Genomic DNA, 21,993 nt, shown 5'->3' on the forward strand with positions numbered 1-21,993 from the left:
TCATATTGTAGACAGATTTTTCAGGCAGGAGGAAGATTTGGGGAAGATGCCATTTTCCTTGGATTTTCTGTTTAGCTCAACAGAAAGCTGGCCTCAAGCATCAGCTTTTAGCCGACATCAGAGAAGAGGGTCTTTGATCTGTGTAGAGAACAACTTCAGTCTGATTTGGATTAATCCACAGAAACAGAAATGAAGGAATCCATTTTTTATCTTCCCTGTGTAGTACATTTGTACATTTGGCTTCAAAACCCCATTTATGGTAAAATTGAAAGATTGATAGAAAGTTTTCATCTATCAAGTGCATCATACTTTACTATAAGATACTAGTTAAGTAGGAGTGACCCTTAAAAAATGGCGTCGCTTTTTGTGATGCTCATGCCTTTAAGCCCAGTCAGATCCTGCGTGCAATCATCAGACTGGGTCTTCCTCTCATCTGGGTCGTCTGAAACTTTCGTTTGAGAGTCTTCAGATTGGTAGCAGCTGTGATTGTTGGCTGGGTTCAAGCTGTGGGAGGCTGCAGCAAGCCAGCGGGGAGGAGCTCCAACATCTGGAAAAGAAGGAAAGCTGGCTGAGACGAGACCCTAGCAACATGAATACTCTCTGAGCCAATCCTGCCACTACATTATTTTGCGAGTTTACTGTTCGCTTTATATAAATAAAAGTTTTTGGTTACCAGATTTGCTTTGAACTACAGCCCCTGAAATTGCATTTAAAAGTGTGCATCTGCTGGATAGAGAATGCTGAACAAAGTGGCTGAGACAGTGGAAAGAGTGGACTTTGTTTTTAAGATCCGACCCTCTGGGCCTCTCCTGATGTAAGAGCGTGTCTAAACATGTGGGAGCCGCCTGCAAGAGGAAAAAGCAGGGAGGGGGTTGAGGTGGTGCTTGTGCTGGTCAAGAAAAACTGAAATTCCTCCTCAGATCTGCCCATTTTAGCTGAAATTACTTGGTTTTCTACAAAGTTAAATTTCTAAGGGGAGTGACAGGTTCCCTAGTTCTCAGTACTTCCTTGCTGCAAATACTAGAAAGTTGAAATGTTTAACACCGTAGAAGTGTAAACTACACTGATGATGAATTCTATAGCCACTGATGCAATTGTACAGTATAAAAGTGCCCCCTAGTCAATGATCATTGTAAAGTATTATTACAAAGCAAAATGAATCATATGTTCACTCTTTTTCTTGGAATAAAAGTGTGTACCACACTTCTCATAAGGCATTTTTTATAAAGGGTTTATAAGTGATAACTAAAGGCTTAATTACTAGTTGTAGATCACACACAAATGCAAAAATGTTAAGGATAGCACAATAAATTCCAAGACCTATTTAAAGGTAGCAAAGATGCAAGAGTCCATGTGCCTAGAATACATAATCTTACCAAAAAACCAACACAACAAATAAAAATAAAATCATCAATGAAAACACTGTATATATATATATAATAATTTAAACTTAAAATGGCTTAGAAATTTGAACTAGAATTGTAAGCTTACACTTGCAAAATGTTACATTCATTTTAAAATGGTGGCTGTCATTTATTATTTTACTGTACAAAGGGAAGTTTTTCCATTTCTTGCACCGCAGAGCACTGATATTAATTTTTGGGATTTAACCTGCAACACTAGCTGTAGTTCAGTACGAAGGTTGTGTTTGAGATGGTAATAGATAACAATCAAATTAGTGGTTTATATATCAGTAATAATGTGAATAAATTCAGTTTGGGTTGCTAGCTCTAATTACCTTGCCTTTTTATGTTATGTTCTTTAATTAATCAGAAAGACCCCTCCAATGGACAGTTTAAGCACCTTACCACCACTTACCTTCTTGAAAAGCACTGCATTGAATCTGGACCAAAATCCATGCATACTTCTTGATATTGTAGACTAGATGTCATGAGTTTAAACCCCTTATTTTTCACAACCTAAACCAACAACCTAAACATTCTCAAAAATATTATTTTTTCTAATCTGTAACACATTGATTAATGATTCATTAATCATAATAAAGCAATAAAAGAAGTTTAACGCTACAAGCCATAACATATGAAATATTATGAACTCATAAGAAGTCTAATAACACAAAGTCTACAACCATGCTAGCATCTCTGTGAGGCTGTATTTAGGCACCTCAACATGCTTGCATGCTCACAGTGACATTTCTAACATGTAGGAGTTTAGCAGGTATATTTATCATGTCACCGTCTTAGTTTAGCTTGTTAGTTTGCTAACATTTGCTATTTAGCACTAAACACAAAGTACAGCTGAGGCTGATGGAATGCCATTAATTTTGCAGGTATTGGGTCACAAACTATTAATATATTTATTGGGGAAAAAATACTCATTTGACCTGATGGTGCTAGAAGTTACTCAAGTCATTACAATTTAGCCCGAAGGGGACATTAATTTGTTCCATGGTGATTCATGTCAAGATATTTAACAAAAACCAATAATGTTATCCTCATGGTGGTGCCAGAGGAAAAGTCAGAAGATCACCAAAATCAGTAGTATTCAACCTTTGGAAACATGTATAAAATTCTGTATAAAATTTCATGACAATCCATCCAACAGTTGTTGAGATATTTCCATCTGGACCAAAGTGGTGGACCGACCAACCGACAGGCCAACATTGCCATTCCTAGAGCCACACCGCTAGCATGGCTAAAAAAGGTGGGTGAACTCAACTTAGGTGAGTTTGTTTATAGCTCTTCGTCAGTGCACAGCATAGGAAAGTAAGAGTTACTGCAGATGTCATGTTTATTTCTGGTGAAGTCCTGCACTTTATAGTGCCATGGTAATTATATGTTACAGTCTACTGAACTTCCAGCCAGGCAAAGTCAATATAATTAACTCCTCTCCTATCCATTTTGCTCCTTGTTCCTTGAACTTCCCTTAGTTTTGTTCTTTTCTTTTTGCACAAGTATTGAAAGAAAAAGTAACAAGTTGCACACTAGAGCGCTTGCAGCAGGGACAACATTCCCTGGGTTTGTACAGCAGAGGGATGGAGGTTAACAGTGCAAGAGGTACTGGCATCCCACTGGCTGCCTGGACAGAAGGGGCATTCTTCTGCTCGGATCCCCTCGGTCGTCTCCTACAGACCACAGTTTGTCAGCCAGTCTGCCCACCGTTTACTAAGGAAATGTTCACTTAGTGCAGGAAGTCTGAGGTTTCCCCCCATACGTTTGATTTCAGCAGTTACCCAAACAACACTGGGGTTATAAGTCAGGTCAGAACAACATAGGTGGGAACGAAGAAACCCAGTGGGGATCTCAGTTCACCAGTAAGTGATATATAAAAAATTAGCAAACAATAACCACTCATTATACCTGATGCTAATAATCTTATATGAATTAATTGTTATAGGTATTTTAAAACTTAATCATATAATCATGGCTACAATTTTAGACTCCTAGCTGATGTTTTCAAACTGCTCTTATCACCTATCACCTAAGAATTTGGGTAAAAATATTTTGTAGTATTTAACAATGACAGGTTATGGTGTTGCTCAGAGAGGTACAATTTAGGATCTTGAAAGGGTCAAAGTGATAGAGCTTGCAAATCGTTACACAAAGCTAATTATTATCTTTCTTTCTTTCTTTTCCAGTATTCATATTGATCGATAGTAGTTTTAGCACATTGAAAATGTAATGTTTTGAGTATTTGGGTAGACAGAGTTTGATTTTTCGAATATGGTTTATCATAAAAAATCATATTATTTCCCATGAAACGATGCAGAGTTACAGAAGCATAGAAAATATGGTAAATTAGGAAAAGTTTATTCAAGTCAGGATAATGTGCATTATGAGCAATGAAACACTTTGTGGTTACTTTCTCAGGCAAAGCAGGAAAACTTTGAAAACAGAAGAAGAATCAAAGTGACCCAGTGACCAGCAACTCCCACAACCATCCCCAGCCACTAGCATATCTGCACAAATACTGCAATATTGTAAATAAGATATATTAGTCTTATTTTGTAGCCTCCCAACTAGAATAGATTATTATGATTTCATTATAATTCCTTGTCAGATTGTTGGCAGTGCTGCGAGCTATGCTAACTCTTTAGCACCTTGTATTTCTATTTTAAGCACAGACAACAATCTTGAAGAACTTGTAAGAAGTTCTAAGATGAATGGTTAGTAACCAGCGAAATGTGAGGAAACATGATGCAAAAATACAGACTTTGAACAAGCAATGTGTACTTTATTATGCTAGTTGCTTAAGATCTAGTATAATGGTATAGATCACTGTGATCCCCCAGGAATACATAATTCTGGAAATATTTTAGTCTTTGTTCACACTAACACTAAATTTAGTTGACAGACTTGACTGAGGATAGTGTGATGGCTTCTGTGCAGAAAATAAAAAACAAATGTTATGTTTTCTTATTATTTTTGATGTTTTCAACTTTGAAAATTATGTTCATCACAGCTGTATTATTTCCTTTTAGTACAACCAGGACATAACATCCGTTCCTTGTAACTGTCAGAAAACTGCACTATAGGCATCGGTCCTTTTGCACCAGGTTTGTGCAGTTTCCCTATTGTCCTGCAGGGTAAGTAGAGAGCACTCTCACTGCAGTTTCTTCTTAGCCAGCTGGGACATCTCTTTGGCTTTCCTCCTTTTTAGCTTCATCTTGAGGAGGAGCAAGTCAATGTAGATGATTTGACCTAACACTGTAGTGGCGCAGAGAAGTCCACCATGCAGAGCGCCTGCTATCCCACAGCTGAACACGTCTTGGCCTGGAATAGACAGACAGACACAAACAACCTTCTGCATGAGACAAGACTACTAGAAGTCTGGATCCCAGCTATTGTGTTTTAACTGTACCAGTAAACGAATCCAGTGAGGCTAGTTTTATATGAAGAAATTACACTGAAAAGAAACAAAGCATTGTCAACCCTCGCACATCAAGTGAATCAGTCTTAGGGCTTGTTAAGACATTTCTATGCCAGTGAAAATGTCATTCAGTTATAAAACACATTTGAGTGTGCTTGTTAACATTAAAGCCATGGCCAAGTTTGTAACTTTTCATACCTGAGATGTAGAGGTTTTTGACGGGGGTGGTGCACCTGTTCCTTGCCACAGTCTCAGCATGGAAACGGTCTAGGTTGTGCTCAGAGGAGTACATGGCTCCACGCTGGGCACCCAGGTAGTGCATGTTGCTCAGTGGGGTCGCCACTTCCTGGAAAACCAACTGAAAAGCAAGTCATACAAATATTCAAATGAAGTCTTTATTCAAAGACAAACAACAAATGAATGTAAATTCAAAGTGTGGACAACCTACAATTAACCTAACATGCTTTAATAACGATACATTTATCATTTTTAATGTTTTAGAAGTTATATGTTTTAGATAACTTTAATGTATATGCACAGACAACAGAAACATACATGAACATGTGTGCATACGTGCATGTATGACAGAGAATGACCAATCCTACCTTGTCTCTGATTTTAGGGTAAATAGTACAGGCCCAGTCAAATAGGTTATTGGCAAATCTCATTTTGTAGTTATAGTATTCATCACCCCTTTTGCGCACTGTAGTGTCCTTCCATTCCTCAAACCATTCATACTTGACCATTATCAGTATTGTCATGCAAGCTTTTCCTGTGAACATAAAACACATAAGACATAACACCTTATCTGTTTGGACACTCAAATGTGGTATTAGCAGTACATCTTTGAAACATAACATGTGTCTTTATCTTTAATGTTGGCATATTCTTTCTTTTTAACATAATTTCATGTTACTACTATTATTCGCAGCAGTAGAAAAAGTACTGGGTGTTTGTACCAGGGTGTCTTATTTTGGCTTCAGGGTCTTTGGACGATGGAACTGTGATCATCATCATTGGAATATTATCTGGTGCTTCCTCTTTGCTCAATGCAAAGAAGTCATCCATCCTTAAAAAAAAAAAACACATCACAGGGCTGCTTTTATCTGCAGTGTTGCCACACATAAAAGAAAGCATGAGTATGCTATTTGAACCCAGCTAAAACCTTACTGATCCTATCCTCCATCTAGAGGACGAAAATGGAATTTTAACTTAGTAATTGAATAAGCAACATACTATATACCACGTTTCTTTATGTAAGTGGTCAATAAATTCAAAGCTGCACATTGTTTTTTCATTTGGAAGAAATAAAAGCGGACCTACAAGAAAAATGAGAAATGTGTTAATGTTCCTGGGAGCAGAACTACACTGAAAAGTTACTACTTCTTATAGAATAGCACCCTCTTGTGGTAACTAAATATTACCTCTAAGTTTAGTGGTCTGTGATCAGTGCTCTGCATACTTACGATTTGTCCAAATCATTGTTTTTGAACAGCCAGATGTTGGTGGACTTAATGCCCAACTCCTCATCAGTTCCATCAAAGCCAGAGAAGACCAACAAACAGCCTCTGCCATGTTTCATTATGTTCAGTCTTTCCTGAATATCTGTAATATGGGAGAGTTTAAAATCATCTTGAAACTTTTTCAAGATAACTTTAGTTATATTTTGGAATTCATCCGTTAAGAGGATGTGTTGCTCACCTGTCTTGACTCGAATCTCAGGGGGAAGAAGTCTCTGGAAGGTGGTGAAGACGCCACAGTTTGAAACAACCACAGGTGCATGAATCTCCAGTTCCTCCTGACCTTTCCTCACTTTAACACCTGTCAACAGAAAGGAAGTCTTCAGTCATTTACCTATAGGATATATTGCCTTCACAGGTGAAAACTGAGCTGGAATAATTTCTTACCATAAGCTGCTCCCTCCTTATTAACCAGGATCTGGGAGACGGGGGCTCTGACCAGGCAATTTCCTCCATATTTCTGAATGGTGCGGATGATGTGGAAGGGGATCTCACTGGCACCACCTTTCGGGAAGTAGGCACCTCGTTTGTAATGATGAATCAGGAGGGCGTTGATCACAAGACTGGAGTCCTTTGGAGGCACGCCTAAAAATATGCAAAATAAACGCTTAATTATGACTTTGTTGTACGTATTTTTTAAAATCATATTCTCATCTTGTGCAGCACTGGAACCGACAACCATCCAGTCACAAGTCCACTTTTTATTGTATAACTCATGAGCCCTGTCAAAGGCAGTGGGATATTCACTGGCCATGTTAATCACATGACGGAAGGTAAAAATCACCCAACACCAAAACAGTTCAGGCCTGGCAGAGACTCATCAGGGAAGATACCAAACTGTATGTCTGCCGATGCCTGTAAGTCTGTGACTTAAGTCACTGAAATGTTCAATATGATTACTTACTTACAATTATTTACAATCAACTGCCGCTTATGTCTTTGTACATCATACGTGACACTGGTTTGTTGACTGCAATTCCAAGCAGTCAGAAAATACCCTCATAATAATATTCCTACTTGTGATAAGAATAAAGAGATAATGAAGGCCCACACGGTCTCCACCATTAAATTTAACCATTTTACTGAAAAAACTGCATATTTTACAGCAGCAAGAAAAATGATCATATATGTTGTTTGTTCAAGCAGTTATTACAACCAATATTTTTATTAATTTTTTTATCTCTAGTAACATTTTTGAGGACCCACCATAGAAAAGATAAGAAAAGATGACATGGAGATCCTTGTTGCTGGTCAGGGTGTTCACAAAGGCTGCTGCACATGTGCCACTGAGGCGGTAGACACTGGAAAAGAGGTTTGCAATGCCTGACTTCAGCAGGAGTAAAGCCAGCCACTGCGGCATCAGCTTTAAAGTTGCCAGGGAGGAGGCCTTATTAGCTGAGATCTGTTAGAATACAGAAGATGTTTGAGATGGTCATAGTTTTGTTGTTAAGTTCTGGACTGGTGACACATTGAAATATGTGTTCACTAGCTACCGATACCTTCATGATTTTGAAGAATGTCTTGATGGCCTCTGTGTCATCGGGGAATTGCTTCATCAGATGGGCTTGCATTTCAGTTTTACCCGATTTGATGGTGTACGCTCGTTTCTCATCGCCCTCGCCAATGTAGATGGTGTCAAAGTGTTGATTTAGGTTGTGGAACTCCAACTGGCCCTCAGTTAGCTGGTCGAAAGCAACACGCAACAGACCGTTCTCATGAACCTGACCTATGTAGTGAAGCCCTGGAGAAGACAGACAGGCAAACAGGAACATGGTATATAGTTATTTCATGTAGATTTGCATTCCTTCTCAAAAGTCATACCAGGGAGATTTCACAGCATCAATTTTAAGGTCCCATTTAAATTGTTGATTGTTATGAGGTTCTTTATATAACTTTAATACTGTAAAAATCATATTCCAATCTAACTCTAAATATGAACAGAAATGTGTAAAATATAATTGTTGTTGTGGTTAGATTTGGAGATCTGCAGTTCCTTGTGTAATTGCTGTTGCGGGCTCCAAAAATTGTTCTCTTTTCTCCAAACTGACCTGTTTAACTGGCCTTCTCACTATGATGTTCATAATAACGCTTGTACTTACTGAGTTACTGTTTTATGCCCTACCTACACATGTCTGCCTACTTTTTTTCTCCTGTTTTGTCTATTCTTTTGTTCCATGTTTCACTGTTTGTTTCTCTACGAGACTAGTTCATTTTATGCATTGTAAGGTGACCTTGGGTGACTTAAAAGACAATTGTCATTTTTTGCAGCCCTAGTTACTGTCAGCAGTCAACAGGGTTTTTTCCCTTCTGACCAAATCCGGGTTTCGTTGCTCCAGGACCTGCCTTTGCATGGTATACCCAACTCGAAGCTTCCAAACAAATACGATTGTACTTTACCAGGTTGTACCTTGAACACACCCACCAAACTACTGCTACATATTCTAGGTCCCCTGAAAACGTGTCATGCAGTGCCCTGAAACAGTACAATCCCTGGCATGTTCAGAGCCCCTGACTACTGGGAAAGTGTCTTGGCCAGTTAGGATCCACTATTGTGACTGTTCTTCCAGTGTTTAATTCAGTTTTACTAATTGGATTACATTAACACTGATTTGCAACACAACACATTATGAACAATACTGTCATTCAGAGATAAATATATAAATTACATACGTTACAAGTCTTACCAACATCAAACTCAAAGCCTTTCTCTATGAAGGTGTGGCAGCAGCCTCCTGCCTGGGAATGTTGTTCCAGCACCAGGACTTTCTTCCCTGCTTTGGCCAGTGTTGCTGCAGCTGTCAACCCACCAATACCACTCCCAATAACAATGACATCCAGGTTCTGGGGCACTTTGTGAAGGCTGAAGCCTACAAAGAAACATAAAGAGGTAATGTCAACGTGGTAATATGTATCTTCTAGTTCAAATAGGTTTAATAAAGATGCTTTGTGAATGTTATCACAAGCAAGTGCTAAAACTGAGATATCAAGGTGTGTTGCTTAATTGGGTTACATAATAGTCTGAAGGTTGTACTGACTGCACCTCCCCATAAATACATTCATGGATCTGCATTGTATCTTTGTTAAGAAAGGTTCTATATATAAACATATAACAATTATTATTTATTATTAAAAAAATGACTTCGGAATTAATTTGAGTTCTGTTGTTGGAAATAAACAGTAGGTAAAACTGCCAACATAATCTCCTAGTCATAATCTAATTAAGATAATGCACACAGATAAAAAATTTATCAAATCAATTGCCAATACAATCAATACAAATCATTTTATTGATTTGTAAATTACTGAAACAGGTCATTTAGATAACTGTATCCGCGCACCTCAGCAATTGTAAAACTACAGTGAATTAGTTGTATATAGAGTATTTTTTATAGCCTACTTTTATATACTTTGATACTTTATACTTTGTTTTTAATTTTAGGTCAACTTAGTCCAAAGTATTTACAACTTACACAAGACTCGATGAGTCGACTTGATGTCATTGGACAGTTTTAGCATATTAGAAGGCAGTAAGTTATATTGCAAGTTTTTAAAATAAAAACAAATACTGAAAAATGTAATTAAAAAAAGTATAAAGTGGTGTATTTAATCTTCAGATAGAGAGAGCTTAATTTAGCATAAAGCCTGGAGACAGCTGGCCGGGCTCAGTTTGAAGGTAACCAAATCTGCATATACCAGCACATCTAAAGCTCCCAAATTAGCGAACATATTATATTTAAGTGCTGTTTATTTCAGTTGTACAGAACTCAAAGTGTAAAATCCACAATTTGCTGTTTTACGACGGGACAGTGAAAACTCCTGGAAGTTTAGGCCTACTGCTAATTTCCTCTGCAGACCATGGATGTAACACCTCATTATACATTCATGATAGGGACTTGGCTTGTGATACAATAAAAACATATAACCTAAAAAGAGTATATTTATTTTTTAGTGGACCTTTCTCACAGCAGATGTTTTTAAGTGTCATCAGATGAAAAACACAGGTGTAAAATTATGATTCTGTTCCGTTCAGGTGCTGCACTTCACATAAATCAAATACATCAGTCATTACTGTCATTATTAGCAATTCAGGGATTTCTGTACGTCTGTATTATAGTCGTGATGTAATTGTTGAATGTATTGTATCTTGTGGAATTTTTTACCCACAGAGCTAACTGATAGAAAATATACTTCCTGATCAAAGTACTGCATCAGATTACCAATTAAATGTGATGTTGCATACAAGCGTTTTTAACTGCAATCATTTTACCTTGCTTGATGACTTTGTCCCGCTTCTTCTGATCAAACTCCCGAGGTCCAGGGGGTCTCACTGACTCAAGGGAGAAAGGGCTCTGTTTCCTAAACAGGAACCAGTATATGCCACCGACCACTATAACCAACCACACAAAGAAAATCAAGAGCCACATCATAAAGACAAACAAATCACTGTTCCTGGAGTCAATATTGTAGCAAGTGTTCAGTGGCAGGTTTGTTCTGAACACTGCTCTCATCATGAGGCTCCTTTTATCATGACAAGTACTAAAGGTCTGAAGAAGATGGGCTAGAGGTTGATATGACCAGCCATAAAGATAAAGTGGTGAAAGACCCATTTGTCTTATAATGACGGTGCACAGGTGACAAAACACAACAAAAACTGTGTGGCAGCTGGCATGCAGTTATATGCAGGATAACTGCTGAGCACTCATTTGCTGCACAGACAAAAACATCAAAAGCAAAGAGTGGGTGCTACAAATTTTCATCACTACTCTTTTTTTAAAATCGATTTTGTTATATTTGCTTTGTCGTGTTGCCTGTTCAGATGTCTAGAATTATAACACTTAAGGTTGTGATCTGAAGGTTATGACACATTGTTTTCCTCCTTTACGTGTATGATAATTCGGCCACTCCAACAAGCTAATAGGAAACATAGATTAGATGTATCCATACCTGCTCTTATCTGATAAGGCAATTAAGATAAAGAATAAACTGGTGACAAGTCGATCTAGACTTTATACATTCAGTGTCCAGTTTTATGTCTTTACAGCAGTGCAGGTGAGTGGAATAACTGAGTTACAGCTTTTCAAGTCTGATAAGGTGAGTCGGTGTCTTTGGGGAAGCATTGAGGCCTAAACCTTTTTTTTAAGTGGTAGAAATCAAGACATTTCACTCTACAAATTAATCTAATAACACTAGAATTGTCCTACCATATCAACAACATTCTTCTCCTGTGATGATAAACATAAATGTTCAGTCATGATCTATGTTATAACACAGTTGTTTTTTTTACTGCACTGTCATGTCATGTAGTCTATGCATGGACTCTGTACTCAGATTATATACTAATTCAGTTGACTTTGAGCCATAGAATTACTCTGAAGCCAGCGATTATCTGAACCACAACAACAAGCTGATGTCCATCCATCCATCCATCGTCAACCGCTTATCCTGTGTACAGGGTCGCGGGGGGCAGGAGCCAATCCCAGCTTACATCGGGCGAAAGGCGGGGTACACCTTGGACAGGTCGCCAGTCCATCGCAGGACAAGCTGATGTGTTGGTCCCAATGAATTTGAAGATCTGACAGCCAAAAATGTAAACTTAGAACTAAGCTTATGGAAGACATTTTGACTTCACAACAGGAAAAGCACAGGTGTAACTAAAAAAATAATGGTGGCTCTGTTTACGTGTGTCCTGAACCTGAATTGAATGCAGCTATTAGTAATGTGGTTGGTTACACCTGTTGACAGGTCAGAATGGCTCTTGGGTGAGAAGTCTATTGAAGTTCATTGGTTTTCAGTGTTCTCAAAATACTATAAATGTATAACTAAAATTAGCATTTTCCAACTAATCTTTTTCCTCTATTCAATTGACCTTTTTCACAGAAGACATTTTGACAGCAGACAAGATCACTGGTGTAATGATTAACATAAATGATGGCTCAGTTCCATTTAGACGCCCCATTTCCTGTTCCTGGTATTGAGATGTCATGAAATATAACACCCATGCCACAACCAATTCATAATAGTGGTGTCTGTAATAGTTTAAAAGTGTACTCTGCGATTCAGCATTGCACATCTGTTATGTTATGTTATGTATGACTTACAATAGTCAATTTACGCCACACCCCCACACGTTAAATTTCCAAATGTTCAGACCCAAGCAACAATTAATATGTCTTTATACAACTTTTTCATAATAGAGTAGTACTCCCCAGGACCTGTAAATAGACATCACTGTTAAAAACCAATGGAGTTTCTGTTTAAGAAGTATGCTATTTTGCTTGTCTCTATAATCTCAGAAGCCTCAAAAGAGCTATATACAGATTTTTAATCATCTGATGTTACATGTTTGTCACCAGTGCTGAGGTGCCAGTGCTTAAAATTGAAAGGTTGTTTTGACCTTCAAACTTTAACTTTGAAGGAAACTATTGATCAAGGGCATCTAAATGATAAGAGATGATAAGTAAGTCACTATATACATGAAAACAGCTAAGTTGTGCAAAGGTGCTGATATGTGCTACCTAAGGTCATTGAACTGAAAAGTGTTTAATGCAGCATGAAGTCATTTGTGTTTGTTTTACAATCTTAGATGAAAGCTGTGTTGCAGAGGTTGAACAAATTATGTGTGTTTGTTGTCGCACGCATTTAAAATGACACTAATTGGATGGAGAGCTCAAAAGCCGGGATGAAGCTGCTGGAATAAGCTTAATAAGACTTGGAAACAGGAAGCAGCTCTGTGTTTACAGGCCAGTGTGACTGACTGTGCTGCAGCAAAGAAATCCTATTAAGAATTAGACTAAGCAGTAGCTGCATGACTCCTGTGACTTTGCCCTGCTTTGTGCTGATTTGCAGTCTGAGATGTTGGACACCAAACTACGCAGTCAATCAACCCTATTGAATATTAACCAGTATGATATTATGTGATGAAAGGGCAGTAGGAGTGCTATAAAAAGGAGATATGCTAATATATATATATCAATAATGAGAGCAGCCATGTCTGGTCAAAGCTTTATACAGCTATTTGCATTTAATTACAAATTGACAATGAAACATTTTGATATCAACAGGTACATTCGGTAATCCAGTGATGGAAAAGAGTCTCTCTCCTGGTAGCAATACCATTACAGATCTTAGTTTTCTTACTACTGTACATTTTATCCACAAGAATTCTACGGAAACATAGCAACGTAACCAGCTCTCATAAAAAACATTGTGACTTTTCCTTGGATGTCTGTGTGCTATGTCACTATACAGCCTCCCTTGTCTCCCTTGTAGGGGTTCTTGTCATCTGGAACGCCCTTAATCAGCGGATCATTTGGTAACAGTCCCTCAACCATAGAAACCGTTTCTGCACAGTTTGCAGCCACCTGTTGTTCAGAGGAAAGATGAAAACACATGTAAGCTTAACAAACTAAAGTGTCTTTTCACAGGCACAAAGATGGAAATCTAAATTGGAAATTTAAACTTGCAGCTTACAAATTCATTAAGCATTTATTCCCAAATAATACAAGAGGTTTTTGGTAGATAAAATTAAAGATAATTTTGGACATATAGTTCACAATCGATGGCGAAAAAAGGTGACATTCTGTTTTTTTTTTAAGAGGTAATTTACTTACTGGTGTTCTGGGTGTGTTCACTTCCTTTTTCAACTGTTCCAGCTCCATTTTCAAGATGTCCTTATCTGACATATCCCGAGCCATCCTGGCTGTAAGAGGAAATAAAGATCAAAATGCTAAAATGTCACAATAAATACTAAATACAAAAGTACTTTGGTTTTTTAAAAACGCTCCTTTGACAAAATAAATGTAAATCCAGGATAGACAAATGTCTCTGTTGTAAAACTTTACCTGTTGAATGGTGGGATCCCCAACAATCAGAGAAATGTTTTGGCTCCTAGGAGCTCATCGACAGTTTGCCTTCTTCTTGTTCGGTCGCGTCTTCACACTGACTGATCCGTGCTGTCCCACTGCTCTTCATCCCAGCTGATCCCGGCTACGCGCTTTGGGGAGAGGTCGGCACAGGATTGGACCTGATGTCACCAATCCCCTGTGATGAGATTAAACAATCAGGAGCCATGACCCCTGATCAGGAAGGAGGGAGGGAAGAGAACACAGAACTTGACAGATCTGCTGACGACGTGGTGGAGAAATGGAGACGCTGAAATAAAACAATAGACGTGTGAACGTCACATCACCTGTTACTAACTGTAAACTGCAGTACACATACCTATATGCTGTGGTTGACTTAACTTGTTTCTCAATTACTTTTCACTGCTATTTTAAATATATAATCCATTAATTTTACTTATTTTTCCACTGGTAACCAGCAGCATTTTGTTTTTGCTTTAGTATGTCAACCAAGTGAAAAAACAATATTCACAATAAAGGTGGACATGTGTGGTAAGAGAGGAGGGAAGCTAAGTCTTCACCCCTGTGATTTGATTATAAACTTTAATCTTGCGGTCTATCTAATCAGCTGCTCTAAGTCTTGCAATGTCATTCTAATTAACAAATTGAAGACTTGAAAAAAGCTACAGCCACTTTATATGTCACATCATTTATGAATAAATTAATTCCTGCTCAGTGTCTCTTTGCGGTCACTCATTTGTGCTTGGTGCATAGATTAATATATGATTGTTGAGTATTGTTGCATATGTATTCTTTTAACAGTAAGCTCAGGTTATTTGTCATTTATTGTGGGCAGTTCAGTGGTAAGCACTGTCCCTTCTTCAAAAGAAGTCCTGAGTTTAAATCCACTGCCCTTTTTTTAACCTTTTCATGTGGAGTTTGTGTGTTGTCCCTGTGTCTGCATGGATTTCCCCCACGGTTGAAACACATTCAGGTTAGGTGAACTGGAGACTTTATAGTACCCGTGGATGTAAATGGAAGTATGAATAGATGTCTTTCTATATACAGTATATGTTATCCCTGCGATAGACCGCCGATCTGTCCATGGTATAACCCACCTCCATGGATACACCCAGTGTAACCAGGGATAGGTTTCAGCCTCCAGCCCCCTGCGACAGTGCACAGGATAGTCAGGTATAGTTTATGGATGTATGGAGGGTTATTGGGCTGACAGCATCAAAATGATTTTTCATGTATATAAATAGAAAAAGCAAAGCTCAGGTGAACATGAAGATTTGTGTTACTAAGGGTGTTCAATGTGAAGTACGTAACTTTAGCCTGAGGTTGAAGGTTGTCCTGTGAAACTACAGTAGTCCTGCTACTCTACCCCAACAACCTCCAACTGACATTTCATCTGAGACATGACATGCTCCTGATCCTTAACTAAACCTTCAGCAGGACTCACACTAAGCCATTTTCAGGATCTGGGTTAGTCTCATCTACTCAAGATTAACCCGAGAAACGTCACTGTGGATCAGCCGCCATGTGGAGACACTCCTGCTCATTATCAAGGCCTGGTGTGTTACAGAGCACCTGATGAAAAACTCCCGCCCCCATTGATGTGTCTTATTTTTATTCCATACGTTGAATCACTTTCATTGTCAAACTGAATGTGATAGGGTGTCTCACTGAGACTGATGCGTGTGTATATGTGGGGGGGAGTGCTGAAATGATAAATCAATTACTTGATCAGTGCATAATTAATTGACAATAATTTTTAATAATTGAGAACTGATTAATTAACTCTCTCTTTATATATCTCTATATGTAGTGTGTATACATACATACATATCTATCTATCTATCTATCTATCTATCTATCTATCTATCTATCTATCTATCTATCTATCTATCTATATATATGTATATGTCTTGTAAATTGAATATCTGGACAAAACAAGCAAGATACATCAGGGATTTGGTTGGTTTTAAAGACCCTAATTATTAGAGGTTTATGGTTACACAAGTAATATTACCAAATTAATTGCTTTTCATGTCCTGTATTATGTGCCTCTGTGTTGCACGTTTTATTTAGTACCTGACAATGTAGCAATAATTTTAATATTCACTTTTTTATTGCTCTGTATGCTTGAAAATTATAGTAACTTTTGTGATCTTAATCTTATGTTCTTCTTTAGGATGACTTTGTAACATCTGTCCAAGGACAGATGAAAATAGCTGTTTACATGTTCATTAGTGTTAGTGAATAAAACAATAAAAATATATACATAAATTACACAAATAAAAACTGTGTTAATTCATTATAAACTAATAATTATCAATATGGATTAATAGTGTATTATGAGTTAATTTCTTTTTGAGTAAAAAATCTTAATCAAAAACATGAATTAAAACAACAAGATTTGTATTTTTCCTCCATAACTAGATTCCTCGCATTGTTTGAAAAAGCATTAGAAAATAATTATGGTGATAACATTTGCTGTAAAAATAGTCAGTTGTTTTACTATACAGAAAATGTGGGAAAAGTTTACAGACTTTTTTCAGTTGCCGTTTGATTGAATTTACTTCGGCCAGACTCTGAGTTCCTCTGTAGGCTGTGACTTAAATGCTATCCAGGTGCTCTTGTAAATCTGTGATACAGTAATACCATATCTAATTCCTCTCTCTATTAGATAAGTTCTAGGTCCATAGAATGCTATTTAATTAGACTAATTACTGTTACTGCACTGTAGCTTGGTTCAATCACAGTGTGATTTTGTTCTGTAGTTTGGCTTGCATAAGCATACAATAAATACTTTATCATGTAAGCTATTATTAGGGATCCTATTTAAAGTGGCTGCTGTCTGAATTTAATAACTTGAAGGTCGAAGTAATAAAGGATTTAGAGTTACGATTACAATAGCGATGCATGTATGTATGCTTGCTTTCATTTTACTATATTTTCATGTGTGTATATCTGTGGGCTCTAGCCTACATTTAGTCAACAGCATATTTATTTTATTTATTAAAGCCGATGAATGCAGAAAGTTAAATTCTAGCTTCAGCCCCCCCTAAAATAGGGCTAACAGCATCCAAGGTCACACAATAACACAAACTAACCAGTGTTATGCGAAATAAAATTACATTTTTTATCAATGGGGTCTGGTGGCTTTGAAAAGAGCGATATATTTTCTGGTTAAACAAAAATCAATATATCAAGGTAGTTTCTTTATATACAACACACGATTGTAGACTATAACGAAATGAAAGTTTACAACTTAGCAGTAATTAGGCTAAATGTGACACTATACACTTACACTATAATAATAACAATCTGAGCCTTGTCAGTGGCAAACAGAAGCTGGAGGACGTACTTGACATCATTAAGTCTGTAGGAAAATAAAGACAATTGCTCATAACCAGAGCAGCCAAGATTTTAGAAACACTGAGGTCAAGAGTCCAAAGTTCCCCATTGTAAAGGCTTAAAAACTACAAAGTCACACAATAACGCAAACTGAGCGATCGAGGCATTAGTAGACTTCAGAAGTAATAAAAGTACTTCTGTCCAAGGAGTCTGATGGCGACATAGCGACTGTTTCAGGTTAAATAGAAAGGATCTTGCACTTTAAAACCATGTCTATCTCTGTAGGGATCCTTTCCATAACGTTGTCAGACGCTATCAGATAGAAAAATGCAGCCCTGTAAAATATCTGTGATTTACTTTCTCCTGCAGGTGGTGCCGTCTATCTTTTCTCCTACTCCCATGAACGCGTCTGTCCCGCAGTTAACGGTCTATGATGATCCCGCCACTTCAATCCGTCAACCAATAGGAGGACGTCTTCGAGCTAGAGCTGAAACTCTTTTCAAAATAAGAGCACCAGTGTTTAAAGGAATGATACATTTTATACAGTAGAAAGATACGTGCTTTTATTTCGACACGTGGATGTATTTCGGCCGGAAGTCCTTTGAGTACCTGCAGTGTCGTTGGCAGGATAGAGTTGCAGTAACAATGGCAGCTCCCAGCAGGAAACAGACGTTAAAATTTCTCAGCCAGTTAGGAGCGTTTATTTTAACCCGGTTCGGGTTTTGGAACTGCTTCAGCATGTTGATGCTGTTTGCTGAACGAGCGGACTCAAAAAGGTAAGATGAGTGAGCGCAAAGGACGCTGTAAAATAGCTAGCTCGTTAGCTAACTGTAATCTCAGTCTGCGTCAAACGTGCACAAAAACAAAAAAAATATTATTATTATTATTACAAGATTATTGTCTATGCAATGTATAGAGCAGGTTACATTACATTACAATGGAAAACATATGTGCTAGACTACCTTGTCATACACAACAGACAAACAGGAGTTGTATTTCAGCAGTTACACTAGTTAAACCTAAGGGAGAAAGATGCAGCCATATGGAGTTGTTTAAATCAAAATGACATGTTGTATTTGGCCTAGTCTGTAATTTTCAGTCGGACAGGGGGACAGGCTGTAATTCTTTTCTGTTAGTAATCATGGTTTTATGTACACTGGGCGTGTATTGTTTTAAATCTGTGGTTGGTTGGCCTAAGGCAACCACACCTCTCTGAATTATTCTGTAATCACATATAGCAACTTCAAGGGGAAATGTGTGCAGCCTTTTTCATACTGCCTGCTTCTTAAGTGTCATCTAGGTGTCAAAATGAATTGGTGTTGGGCTGAAAGGATTAGTTTACCAAAAATGTCGTAATTTATTTTGATTATTATTTTTAATTGCTTTCATGTAGTTTTTACAGCTTCATGTTAGTTGTTTGCGATTTCCATTCTAACAAAGTATGAGAGGTAACAATGTGCAACGTACTAAAATTAAAGCAGTCTAAATTGAAATAATTCACTTTGATTTCAAGCTGATTTATTGTCATCTCAGGAAGCCAGACATCCATGTACCATACCTGTATGTGGACATGGGGGCTGCAGTGCTCTGCGCCAGCTTCATGTCATTTGGGGTGAAGAGGAGGTGGTTTGCAATGGCCGCTGCCATACAACTGGCCGTCAGCACATACGCATCCTATGTTGGAGAACAGGTGTTCTACGGTGACTGGCTGAAGGTGAGTCCCCCACTGTGGTTTACAGTAACAAAGCTGCTGTTCTGTTTCACGTGATGATAATATGGTCAACATGTTTCCACAAATCATGAGAAACAAAAATGTATTTTAGGCAATTTGAGTGTCAACATCCATAGCAGGTAAGGGTAGTTGTTTGTACCTTTTTCTTTTTGTAATTCAAGTTTTGTTTTTTTATGCATTTTTTCCAACACAAAGATCACAATGCAGCAAGACAACGCCCTTACTGTAAATAATTGAAGAAATTATTGCATTATAAGCACATAAAGTAGCTGATCCAATTAACATTAAATGAATAAACGTAAAAAAAATAAATATACAACAAACAATAAAAAAAATCTAGTATTATTTACTTCCTTAAGGTTTCTTCTTTATATGAATTAAAATGAGACTAGCTGTAATAGAAATTTCTTTGATAATTATTAGTCCTTTTGATAAGAGATTCTTTCCTTAGAGGTTATTTTCAAGGCTCTTTGCATTGACATTACAGCTGCCTTGAACAATTCAAATCAACCATCTCTTTTAAAATGCTTTTAAACAAGCACTTGTTTCAGTTTTGTTTGCAATAAAGCAGCATTTCTACCTGTCTGAATGTTCAGACAGGTCGGTCATGTATCAGTTTTAGAAAAATGTGAAAGTGGCCCAGATTAGTGTCGACGTTAAAAACAGATGTCTCACACAAGGGAAAAATGGATCTGGGGCAGGCTGCCATTAGAAGTCTGAAAGAAGATTGTTTTATCAGAGATTGGCATTGTATTAGAAACTTGTCTTAGGTTATTTCAGCCAGAACGATTTTGCCCTGCAGGTACGAATGTATTCCAGAGCGCTGGCCATTATTGGAGGCTTCCTGGTTCTGGCCAGTGGGGCAGGGGAGGTGTACAGACAGAAACCTCGCAGCAGATCCCTGCAGTCTACTGGACAAGTTTTCCTGGGAGTCTACCTCATCTGCATGGTAAGACCTGTGTCTGTATTATTAATTATTTGTACGTGGTTAGGCTCAATAAGAAATTCTGACACTTGAAAGTCAAAATAAGAATAAACCACATTGTCATCATTCACATGAATGAGAATAAGGCTTCAGGCACTTTATTTCTGCACATGTTGAATGAATCACACCTTATTCTATGATGCATTCTTCACAACAAAAAGTAAAAGCAGAGTGTACAAACCAAAGCCTGTTTTCAGTCATTTTTAAACAACAGTACCACTTTCCCCCACTAGGTGTACTCCCTCCAGCACAGCAAAGAAGACCGGCAGGCCTATCTAAACCACATCGTGGGAGGAGAGATCACTCTGATGCTGCTGGAGGTGCTGTTTGGGGTGTTGGCTCTGGCCTTCCTCTCTGGCTGCTACATCCGCCTGGCCGCTCAGATCCTAGCCACCGTCCTGCCTCTGGTGATCCTGCTCATCGACGGCAACCTGGGCTACTGGCACAACAACCGCAAGGTGGAGTTCTGGAACCAGATGAAGCTGATTGGACATAACGTGGGCATCTTAGGCGCTGTGCTAATCCTGGCAACTGATGGTTGAACCCTTGGGCTCTCACAAACAACTTTTACAGACCAAGGTGTCTGCGCACGATGAGATTGTTGGCCTTTACATCGCCACCCAACTTTGTACTCCAAGCTACGGTCGCTCAGTGACCTCTCAGGATTCAACACTCCAAGCTGAGACTGTTAGATGTGAGCAGCGTTGATTGTCTTTGCCTACCAGTCGGTAACTTTGCTTTTTCAAGAAAAAGAAAAAAAACACAAGCTTCCTTTTTCAATTGAATAATTTATTCAGATTCATGTTTACATCTTTGTCTCTGTTATGCTCTGAAACATGACAATGAGTATCGATTCTGTATATTTACAGAGGAAATACCTTTTACTCCAAAAATTATAGTCTTAAATGGTTCAATAATGTTTTACAGTATATAGTTTACAAATAAAGGGAACTTAAAATTTAACCTATATTGTATTGTCTATGAACTTACAGTTGAGCTACAGTTACAGCCATTTGGTAATAAACACTTGTTTATTCAATTCACTTTATTTCATTAAATTAAATAAGCACCGCTCCTTTATCTTCTGTGTAAATACTGTTCATATTTTATATGAAATAACATTACATGATGGTGCACAAAATGCTGATGATCGTTTTCCATGCTTGAGTATTTTGATCATTAAAATTTTGTTGCTTCATTTCACTGAATTATACTGCAATGCTGTTTTCTTTTAACATCTATGACCACCTCAGTGTTGCACAAGATGAAAGGCTGAATGTAGCTGATGCTTTGTGAATTTATAGATTAACAATCTATGATTATACACTCAGTTGCCAGTTTAGTTTGAGCTAAAACTAAATGCCCTCTATTACAACAGTCCTAACTTGATGAAGGTTATTATGTTTTTGTTCAAACTGTTTTAGAGATGTGTTGATCAACACACTGGTCATTTTGGACACTGGAGTTTGTGGTGCTGCTGAACTGTATTGTGTTGACAGGACATTCTGTTAGCCTACCCTCAATGACATAAATGGGGTGGGCAAAATATTAAAAACAGTGTAGTCAGTGTAAAATAATAAAATTCAACAGCACCACAAACAGCAGCCTCTGCTATGACCATTATGTTGAATAAACACCTGTTTGAACAAAAACCAAATGTTATAACCTTCATCTGCTGTTGTGTTAGACTGCATTAGTTTTAGAAAGGTATAACTAATAAAG

General features: G+C 37.8%; 3 protein-coding genes and 1 long non-coding RNA gene across 8 annotated transcripts in view; 2 read left to right on the forward strand and 2 right to left on the reverse strand.

The window, feature by feature from the left end:
* LOC119916419 overlaps positions 1–9,149 on the forward strand; it is a 30,870-nt gene extending 21,721 nt beyond the window's left edge. The window contains exons 4-5 of one of the 5 annotated variants that reach the window (XR_005447103.1): positions 2,566–2,664; positions 9,067–9,127. This is a non-coding gene — a long non-coding RNA (uncharacterized LOC119916419). Of the gene's footprint in view, positions 1–2,565; positions 2,665–3,830; positions 3,982–4,441; positions 4,533–6,765; positions 6,836–9,066 lie in introns of those variants that run through there. The other 4 variants (XR_005447102.1, XR_005447104.1, XR_005447100.1 and 1 more) reach the window with 4 other exon arrangements.
* Positions 4,536–10,794, reverse strand: si:ch1073-13h15.3 (inactive all-trans-retinol 13,14-reductase). The gene is made up of 11 exons (XM_038736415.1): positions 10,618–10,794; positions 9,035–9,217; positions 7,850–8,091; positions 7,557–7,752; positions 6,738–6,935; positions 6,532–6,651; positions 6,297–6,435; positions 5,790–5,899; positions 5,436–5,602; positions 5,029–5,188; positions 4,536–4,733 (listed from the first exon to the last, which is right to left on the reverse strand). Exons 1-11 carry the CDS (start codon positions 10,775–10,777, stop codon positions 4,564–4,566), a joined length of 1,845 nt encoding a protein of 614 aa, XP_038592343.1. The 5' UTR covers positions 10,778–10,794; the 3' UTR covers positions 4,536–4,563.
* A 2,592-nt stretch (positions 10,795–13,386) lies between these two features.
* Positions 13,387–14,316, reverse strand: gngt2b (guanine nucleotide binding protein (G protein), gamma transducing activity polypeptide 2b). The gene is made up of 3 exons (XM_038736414.1): positions 14,192–14,316; positions 13,961–14,049; positions 13,387–13,711 (listed from the first exon to the last, which is right to left on the reverse strand). Exons 2-3 carry the CDS (start codon positions 14,042–14,044, stop codon positions 13,583–13,585), a joined length of 213 nt encoding a protein of 70 aa, XP_038592342.1. The 5' UTR covers positions 14,045–14,049; positions 14,192–14,316; the 3' UTR covers positions 13,387–13,582.
* A 3,883-nt stretch (positions 14,317–18,199) lies between these two features.
* tmem101 (transmembrane protein 101) lies at positions 18,200–21,479 on the forward strand. The gene is made up of 4 exons (XM_038734912.1): positions 18,200–18,330; positions 19,088–19,268; positions 20,089–20,235; positions 20,505–21,479. The coding sequence occupies exons 1-4, from the start codon at positions 18,200–18,202 to the stop codon at positions 20,811–20,813; spliced, it is 768 nt and encodes a 255-aa protein (XP_038590840.1). The 3' UTR covers positions 20,814–21,479.
* Positions 21,480–21,993: the final 514 nt, after the last annotated feature.

Source organism: Micropterus salmoides, unplaced genomic scaffold (assembly GCF_014851395.1).
Source record: "Micropterus salmoides isolate LMB-PRFRI ecotype aquatic unplaced genomic scaffold, ASM1485139v1 Ms_hic_scaffold_21, whole genome shotgun sequence".
NCBI lineage: Eukaryota > Metazoa > Chordata > Actinopteri > Centrarchiformes > Centrarchidae > Micropterus > Micropterus salmoides.